This window comes from Montipora capricornis, chromosome 8 (assembly GCF_036669925.1).
Source record: "Montipora capricornis isolate CH-2021 chromosome 8, ASM3666992v2, whole genome shotgun sequence".
Taxonomy (NCBI): domain Eukaryota; kingdom Metazoa; phylum Cnidaria; class Anthozoa; order Scleractinia; family Acroporidae; genus Montipora; species Montipora capricornis.
The window spans coordinates 53,156,339-53,166,338 of record NC_090890.1 but is presented as its reverse complement, the minus strand read 5'-3'; the positions used below and the strand labels follow the sequence as shown (position 1 = coordinate 53,166,338).

General features: G+C 40.5%; 1 protein-coding gene across 1 annotated transcript in view; it reads right to left on the bottom strand.

Moving 5' to 3' along the window:
• LOC138059777 (E3 ubiquitin-protein ligase rnf213-alpha-like) overlaps window positions 1-10,000 on the bottom strand; it is a 212,574-nt gene that overhangs the window by 44,395 nt on the left and 158,179 nt on the right. Inside the window, 14 exon segments of the mRNA XM_068905393.1 lie at window positions 966-1,073; window positions 1,184-1,313; window positions 1,574-1,659; window positions 2,174-2,330; window positions 2,456-2,614; window positions 2,933-3,291; window positions 4,960-5,182; window positions 5,314-5,474; window positions 5,545-5,739; window positions 6,394-6,489; window positions 6,993-7,126; window positions 8,158-8,240; window positions 8,385-8,614; window positions 9,125-9,242. Of these exon segments, the coding sequence (XP_068761494.1) occupies window positions 966-1,073; window positions 1,184-1,313; window positions 1,574-1,659; window positions 2,174-2,330; window positions 2,456-2,614; window positions 2,933-3,291; window positions 4,960-5,182; window positions 5,314-5,474; window positions 5,545-5,739; window positions 6,394-6,489; window positions 6,993-7,126; window positions 8,158-8,240; window positions 8,385-8,614; window positions 9,125-9,242 (2,239 nt within the window).

Sequence of the window (10,000 nt, the reverse complement as noted above, 5' to 3'; positions counted from 1 at the left end):
TTGTAAATAAGTGTTATGTCTCACGCTCTTCTTTCTCTCAGCTTTAGGTTGATTTTCATTGAAATTTTCTCTTCTTCTCCTTCCTCGACTTCTCTCCAGGCTTTCTTCGCTTAAATTTCTAAAATTTCGTCACCTCTTCTCTCGTGCTCTTTTTTGCTCTTTATCACGTTGCTCGTCACTAATATGATTTCCCGCAAGAAAAACGGGGGTTGCCAAATGCAACGCTGGCACGCGATTTTTCCACCAATGAAAATTTCCCGAACACTCCCATCTCCTGAGGCTATCCTGCATCCCCACCTCCACCCCGACAGTCTTTACGGGCAGGCGTACACTGACGTCATAACCCAAATTTCTCGCATGGATTGGTTTCCCAAAAAATCTTACCCATGGTGCTACGATGGCGCGCTTCGTGCGCCTGAGCTCCCCTTAAGACAGTGTTCCATGAGCTCTAGACTTTAATTCTAACTATCAGGTGTTTTTTCAAGTGTTAGTTTAAAAAGTCCCTCTCATTTAGCTATGGCAAAATGTACCCTGAGCCGATGAAATAGCGTGTGTGATTACATGTAGTATCAGTATACAGGCATCAATGGGATAAGATTGGCCCATTAAGCAAACACGGGGACTTATCTTTTTCATTGTAGTTCTCAAAACAAGGACTAGTAGGGAACCTTCAGGGGAAGTTTCAAGAAAATCGTTCAACAAATTTTGTTATGAGAAATCACCTTAACTGGGATTGACATGCCTTCAACTTTATGCAAGGATATTGCCGTCGTACCACACGTGTTCATCAAAGCACTGGAACAGAATCTCCTTAAATTGCTTGCTTCCAAAACAAAGTGCATTTTGTAAATTGCAGTGCAAGCGCCGTGAGCACCAAATGGACACTAACTTGATCAGAGACACTAATTTGTATTGCAATTCTGTAATTACTCTTCTACTCACTGAGATTCTCAAGAGATTCTCACCTGATTTAGGGCATCATAAAGACTTTCGTAGAGGCTTTCGAGGTTCAATAAAATCACTGTTCGACCCGTCTCCATGCACACTTTGATTCGATTTATGTCCCGGCAGACCTAAAATATTGATGGAAAAGGAAAAGGCTAGTACGTCTATTTTTGCTCTCCTGAATATTCAATCAATTAAAATACCGAAAGCACTTCTCATTTCTTAGTTGTGCCGGCACCTGTGTGTATTCCTGATCTTTTGGGAAACTGCTTCCAAAAATAACAATAGGTTCATCTCCTTTCTTGTGCAATTCCTGCTGGACAATTGGCAAGGCAGCGTAATTCTCTGTCAGCACCAACAAGTATCGGCTTTCCATGTTAAAACCGACGCAGAAAAAGATATTAATGCGCCACAGAGTCACTGTAATTCCTGACCGTAAAAAAAAAAAACCAAAAAAACAAAAAATCGGTTTCCAACTGAATGTAAGGGTAATTTAACTGCCTGACAATCCCTTTCAATAAGGACAGCATTACAAGTCTTATGGCCACACAAATACCCCATAGGTAGCCGTTGCTTGGCAAATAACTTTTCTAAGAAAGAGGCACACGATTGAAATTATTAATTTTACAGTGAATCTTACCCACTGGAAATCTGACGATTGAGACTAGCTTTGATCAAGTTCACTGCAGAGAACGCATCGTGATCTTTCCTCCTCTACAAAACAGGACAATTACCTCAAGTTATGATTTTCCAAAGACCTTATCTTTCTTTTACTGATATAAAAACAATACCCTCTAAGAAACACACGTTTTTAATGAGAGCTAGACTTAAATCCTTCGAGACAACTTAACTCTCCTCTGCTTTTCAACACACGTTATTAAAGGTGCATGTACATCGATTTTACTTAAATGGTTCGAGACAACACAACTCATGGCTGAATTTGTTGCTTCCCTACTCTGCTTAAAAGAGGTTTAACTCCCAGTGAAATGATTTCATATGATTTGCTGATTTTACAATCTCCCCAATTACTTGTGTGCAGTTAGATACGCTTAAGAATTTAATGCAGAGAATGAGGATAATACTGACAGGTTAAGTATTTGGGACCGGACGGATTTTACAGTTAAAACGTGCCAGACAATCCCCTTGCCCTCACTTCCCTGTTCCCTTGAGGAATGGCTGATATTGTCCCTTTGGGGTGAAGTAAAAATTGAGTAATTGAGATTCATACAGTTTGTCTCCTTTCCTGTGGAAATTGCTCCTTGAAGATTTTCACGGGGTCAATCTCATCCAATCCCCCGAAGTTTCGCCTGATGGCGTGTTCGATATCCTTCCACCCAGGTTCACGGCCAAGGTCTTCCGCCCTTTTGTAGACCATCTTCACTAAGCTAATGGACGAAAATGCAAAAAAAAATCCTCAAAGGCTGGTTCAAAAGAGAAAAGCAATTGAAAGGACTCTGACTGGATAATACACAACATCGCTGGACATCATAACAATTTCACGCACTTCTACCTGTAGAAATCTCGCAGCCCAAAGAACTCATCCTTTTTAGACTCGCGAAGAGCTTCAGACTTCCTCTGTCTTTCATAAAGCTTTTCGTAGCCCTGGGCAAGCGAATCCATCAACGGTTCAACAAAGCTCTGAACCCGTTCGTCTGTTGAACAAATGCCCCTGACAAAAAAAAATTGGATAAAAAATTTTAATTGGATCATTTAGTTTGACAGCTCATTTCTCTACACAAAAGATTCTGCATACATCTGACCTTGACTGGTTATAAAATAAATTGTGTCACCATGTTCATCACAAGATAGGAGCAACAAGGCGGTGTTGCATCACAGCACATATTCGATCCTTACTTAAGACTCTGATTTCAAACAACTTTTAGACTCAAGAGGATACTGAAGTCCGTCAAGACATCTGTACTTCTAACAAGGCCATATTATTAGAATTGGAAGAAGACCAAGGGAAATCAAGGCAGAGTTAACTTACATTGCACTGTCAACCAGTTCGTCTGTATCTGGTATGCCACGTGAGAGCATAATGCCCCGGTTCATTTTTGCAGGATCAAGAGCCCAGTTTGATATTCCTATAAAAGCTACTCTTTCGCCCTTTTGCTCTTCCACCTCTATAATGTCATCGGTTGAACTTACTCCATCTTCAAGAAGCGGATGAAGAGTTTTGAGTGGCATCAAGGGGGAGTCTTCTGCTAAACCAACCTCGTCTAAGACCACAACTGAGACAAATTTGTCGGGATTGTTGGCTTTCTGAAGTTGGCTGCATTGACGAAACGTTGCTCTGATTCCTTCTGCAGTTGAGAGCGGGCTGCACTGGTATGACACCATATGAACCTGCAAGTTTCAGATAAATTCAGATGACAGGATCAAAATACAGCCAATTCGAAAAGGGAATGCAAAGCCCATGAAAAAGTAAAACGAAACAAAACAAAAATCAAAAAGCTAAAAACAAACTAAATAAGCTAGCTCTATCACGGCGTTACTTGAGGTCAAAACGCAAACAATTTAAAGCTAAGAAACTTCGAAATTATGAAATGACCTCCTTGTTTTCCTAGCATGTAAACACACAATTGTCAAAGACTGAAATTGTACGGTTGAAGACCTGAAAGCGAGAGGAACATTTCCCATCCTCCATACTCCTTTCATAGTTACTACAGAAAGAAAACGTCATTCCTATAATTGTTATTAGCGATTTTAAGAAAGAGAACAATGTGACGACTAGAGAGAATTATACATGAAAGGACGCAATCATTCTAAACAATTCAAGCACCTATCAACTGGAATTTCTGAAGCTTCCTCTCTGACACATGCAAATCTTTCACATATTACAATAGACGAATTTACGCTCTTGAGTGCATCATGGGTAATCAGGGTAAGATGGAGAGAAATTCAAAGGTTTGTCAGGAAGTTAAAAACGATGAAAAGTATTCATGATGTCATTTTGGGTTTTTTGTTTTGCCAAACAGAAGGTGCGACAGAATAACTTTGGAGAGAATGGCTATTGTAGAAATTATTTTATTAAAAAGAGTTTCTGCCATACATTTCCTGTAATTCCAAAGGCACAAACTTAGAGAGAATGTATGGAGACAAAAAATGAGCAGAGAAATGAGTAGAAACAGATGGTCGAAAGTGCACACAGACCATCGCCACCAAGGCAGCAAAAAGCAGTTTGAGGGACAATGGCAACAACGCGGAGTCAACTTCGATTAAAAATAACCTGCGATCATGACCTCCCTCCCTACTTATCACCTTGAAAAAAAACATCTCTGCTACGAAGCATATTCTAAAAATCGAAACATAGAAACGACTTTTCACCAAATTCCCGGCTATTTCTCTCAGGTAATTTCGAGAAAGTCGCTTGGGCAGTCCACGCATCGCGCTTGTAAGATCCTCGGAAGAACTGGGCACCATGTCTAAAAATAACTTAGAGGGATTACCTTGGGTATAAGGCCTATATGGGGGATTCACTCTCTTACCTTGATAATCTCTTGCCGCAAGGTATTACACATTATCGCATCTTCATCAAGTTTCTTCGATTTCGCTCGGATTTTCCCGCTTTTTTCGCCGCTCGTATTTCGCACTTCCAAACTTTTGGAGTTTAAGGAATTTAATAATACAATTATTCCATTCGTGCTTGTTGGATATGAGACTGGTTATAGCCAACTCGGCGCTACGCGTCTCGTTGGCTATTTACCATCTCATATCCAACGCGCGCTCATGGAATAATTGTTAAGTAACGTCGACCACACATTCACAAATCCCTCTCTTGGTTATCAGACTGTGACACTAGCTAGTTCCTGCAAACAAACGTATTTCTTCCTTCCCTTCCTACAATTCTCTTAATCCAGCGCAATTTTAACTCAATATCCTAGGTAGGGAGTGCAAATTGCATAAGAGGGGACTGGGGACAAGTCGGAGCTTGCCTGGTAGTCATTCGAAGCAGGATGGAGGGGTTTTGCAAAGTATTTTCACTGCAAAGTAAAAGATCCATCCCACATTTACCTGCTTAAAAGTCTTGAAGATATCGGATTTTGATGCATCTCCTTCCATATTTGCAGCCACAACAGTCTTGGCCAGAGATTTGGAACTACCTGGCTTACCAACCACGAACAGTGGAATCCTCAGCTCAATGCACACCACCATCATGAATACATTTTCGCTTAAGGCTGTGTTACGTGCGATATTGTCACCTAATTCCAGAACATTCAATACCGCTTTCTGGCATCTAACAAAACATAAGTCAAAGACAGAGTCACTCATACGACTCAACAGCTTACAAGGCTAGCTGATTATATGAAATTTAGCGACATAGCGCAAGAAGCTGTGCTACTGTCCATAAAAATCTTCTAGAAGTACCTTGTAATCTCGTGCTGGATGCGCCTGTGTCCACCAGGAAGCAAACAAGGGTGAGAAAAACTTGGAGCTATAGCACGACGAAACGGTTCCCTGTCTTGAAGTCTTGCTTGGTAGCACACTCCCAGAGAAAGTACAAGGGCACGTGTGACATGGTCAATAGGCTAAAAAGGGTGAAATTCTAGGCTTAAATCAATGTAGAGGAAAAAAACAGAACCAAACAGGAATTTTTACCTGATTCAACTGATCTCCTTCCGTTTCACCTCGTTCGTTCTCACAGGCATCATCATCCTCATCGTCACTTTCCACATCCATGTCCAGGATTGTTTCATCCACCAAGGAGTTGAGAACATTACAGTGGTTGTAGAACCAGACCATTACCTTCATTGCACGTTCAACATCACGAAGGCTAACGAAGCTGCACTCATCCTGAAGATAAAAAAAATAATGGTGGCTACATTTTAGCAAGGAGAATCATGTTCCTTGTTTTCAAGAAGGGACTTTGTTAGGAGATTTCTTGAGACAAAGGTGTAACGCCGTCATTTAGAATGATAGACAAACTGTCTTAAAGTGAGAGAGGCAAGTAAAAAATTAAGTGCAAAGTTCTGGTTAAAAGATAATTCTTGAAATTATTACTTGACAACAACGTTACAAGAGGTAATGACCCGAACTGAAAAGCTCATAAAAGAAAGAAACCAAAATCGAAATTGTAACTAAGGCCGATCACAAAACACAATGAACATCATGTAGCCAAATGACGATTTGCAGGTAATACATGCTGGCCATTCTTAGCGCGGGCAATGTGTGTGAATCAGTCACAATACCTGGGTTTTGCGTATAGTTGGCTGTGAAAGTTGCATAGGATTTTTCAGCAAATGATAATCACAAAGCCTAACATCACAGTGGAATCCTTTGCAACGACGTCACAAGCTTGTAGGGGGAACATTGAAAAGGCAGAAGTAGGATAAGGTTTTGTTCAGACCTCTGCCCTGAACATGAATTTTGCGGAATCCCATAAAGAAGCTGGACAGCTCTATCTCGGTGAAATTTCAGCGTTTTTTTTAAACATTGACGACAACCTACCGTTTGTTCTCTCATGTAACGCTGTGAAGCGGTAAGAATTTCTGTTAGAGCCTTCACCAATTGCAGGTCACCTGGAATTTGATTTTCTTGAAGAACCTGGATAAAAGGAAGTGGAGACAATGGTAGTCACGGTTTTAATTATGCCTGGGTACTTAAGAATGCGTACATCAAATTAGATTTCGGATGTCCTAAGAATAACATGATCATTGGATACGAAGTCTTTTTATTTACACAAGAACCATCAAAATTCTCATTTTAATTGAATTCTTGTATACTGAAATGCAACAAGGATGTACTTTGCCAAAACAATTTGTATGTCTACTAATCAGTCTGCGGCACTAAAGAAGAACAATTTAAGAAATAAACAAATTAAGGAAATGCACGTAGGCGAGGAGATCCAAAAGAATCTAGAACGCTCATGACGAATTTAGAACTTACGGCTACACGTTGGTTAACACAGAGTAAAACACTAAGGTAGGAAAGACTAAATTTTGCAATGTCGTCTTATTTATAACGATGTACGTTTATTGCAGTGCTTTTTTCTAAGGAACTTTGGGGCATCAAGTCCTACAGGGAAACTTTGCAAGAATTTAACTTACAAATCTGTTGACAATTTGACTCGTGTATAACTTTTCAATTTCGGGTTTCAGTTGACCAAAGTCCCAGACAAGAGGACGCATGCTCTCTGGCAAAGAATGCACTCTGTAAACAAGATGACGAAGAGGAATGCGACCTAAAAGAACAATATCATCACAGTGGCATAGAAAGAGTGAACAAATAAGCTGCATGATTCACACATAACAAAAAAAGACGTTTAATTTTTGGGTTTGTTGGTCAGTAAAATAGATGGTATTGTCCCGTAGCTGTCCTGAAATCAAACGAAGACTTACACAAAGGCCACAGGAAATACCACCCAACACCCCCAACACTCAGCCTGTCCACTCTAGCGTTGGTTCTATCAATGTAAGATTTGGTAACGTCGGAACCACACAATTATTTTATGACAGCATCACTTGATTTCAACTACCAAGGTTTTTTGCTCATAGTCAAGCTATGTCACCCGTGACCAGTATCCACAAAACTGAAATGAACATGCGAATTCCTCTTTGGAATGGAATCTTGAAGATTTTAAGTTGCTACGAAAAATGCACAATAACTGAACAATAATTCACCAAACGCTTGAAAGAGCTATCGCTTTTCAAACACCGTTTATTTTATAATAAAACGAAAGTTCATAGCTTACTATTTTTATATATCAGGGAAATATTCCACGGGAACTCAGAATCTCGAGAGCAAAGTTCAAAACTGGCAGGCACATTTAACATTTAAATACCCGGTTCAAATTTCAAAACAACTGGGCACGCGTGACATAGCTTGACTGTAATAATTCAAATTTTGTAAATCAAGTAGTAGGGTTTAAATGACAGATTATCGCACTATCAAGCAGACGAAAACAAGACTTGCACGATTCTGGTAGTTGCAGTCAAATGGCGACATCCTGGAAATGTCTACTTTGTCCCATAAACTGGCAGCCTACTTTCTCCCTCCAGATGCCAGTTGTTCAAACGATGGATGGCGCTATCCGCCGGATAAACCACTATCCAGTGGATAAACACTAGTAAGACCAATTGCGCTACCCAATAGACAGTGATTTTTCTGGTGGATAACGTTCTCCACCTTTTGAACAACTGGGGCCAGGTATTCATTTAAGTGTGTATTGAAAACAATCTTTAGTATGTCAACTATGCCGGATTCCCGTATTACCTAGCCGATCTCGCGTATGTTGAGTAGCGACATGGTAGCCTAAGCCAGCTGATTCCAGTTTATGAATCATTTCTTCAGTATGTCTGTAAGAGAAAGAGGTGAGCAAAACGGGTGTTGGCGACGGGGCCACATTCGCACGCTGTCCCCCCTAGTCTTTTTGCAGAAGCTTTCCCAACGTTTTTCGCTGAAGTTCCAAGATAATGCTGCACAATTCATCTCATACTTACTTTCTGTATGGGTTACACGCTGCAATGAATTGTAACCTCTTGGCACTGATTTTTCTTCCGTTGACCCTGCGATCCACCATAACCTCTTTGATCATTCCAAGTGCATCAGTCGTGTTAGCTTCATCGAAAAACAACACAGTGTCGATGTTACGCCCTTCATTCAGTGTCGCCATTTCCTCGGCTTTTTCTACCCTTTTCGCAATATCTTCGTATGTTGTGCCTCCATGGACCTATCAAAAACAAGCACAAGCTTGTGTTAGTAGGACTAGCTCTTGCACACTCTGTTTCACTCACCTTTCTGTCTGTATAGTGTAGTACTTCCTTTTGCTTTTATGCCAGATCCACGGTTGTCTTTGTTCATACTATGAATTCTCTTAGCACAGGCTAGACCATGCAGACTAGACTCGGTCAGCGTGATACAGTTCTCGTCAAAGTCAACAGAAAACCATTACATCACAGTATCCAGCAGTAGCTTAGTGGTTACAGCATCCATCTAAATCTTGGAGGGTCCAGAAGTTCAACTCCAACTTGTTTGTTTGGTCATCATAAGTTCTCTATAACCTAAACATTTGATGCACTTCTGGAAATGCTATTCCATACTAGAAACAAGCCAGGTTCATTTCTCCCAACATTTGTTTGATAAGCGAACTTAATTACAACGTCACATATACACACTTAGTACATTACAAAATCATTAGTCACTAAAGAATGAGCATCCAAATTTATTTTGTATCTCGCACCTTCATGAGCAACATGTTCTTTGGTCCTCCAGGCCCTGATTGCAAGCCACACATGTACCGAATGAGGCGGGTTTTTCCACAACCAGTTTCACCCATGACGATCACAGGAATACCACACCTTACAAAATACAAATCCCTCCAACTCAGTGATCTAAAAATACGTTTGAAAATTGACCAACAAAACCATCATTTAAGTGGTTGAACTTATTGGTAATGAGAAGAGCACCTGAAACTGACCAAATGATTTCCCAGTATTCCAAGGAGGGATAACGTGGTAATGCATAATAGGCTACTTCAAGTCAAATATCATTCACACGTATTATTCATATTCACCACTGATAAAACAACGTATGGTTTGATGCATCTCCATTTCTGTCAAACGCCAGGAATCATATTTTTCCACTATTCCTCAGAATGTCGCAGCGAAACCATCAGACATTTGTCTGTCTAGTGAAAGACTGCCACACACCCTGCTTTTCAATACAGACTGAAAACCGGAAAGTGAGGCCGTTTGATGTCAGCAACAAACAAACAAACAAACAAACACTGCCTTTCGCATACTAGGTCAAGGGTTAAATAACGACTATGGCTGAGTTGCTCGAAGCAGTGGTAAGTAGCCGTAGGGTTAGCCTTAACCAAATTTCGAACAAACCTCCCCAGGGCTGAGTACCTCAAAGACTTGTTAGAGCAAACTGTTTGTAAAGATGATGAAAACAGGGAGTTGTACCTTGGCTTTTTAGTCACCTCTACCATCATTTGAGCAAACCGGCCATCTTTGCTAACTTTACGTTATTAGTGCGGATCATAAATCTCGAAGAAAAAACTGCAAAGTGTGGTTGTTATAAATGGGAAGATTTATCCCAGCGAGGGAACTAT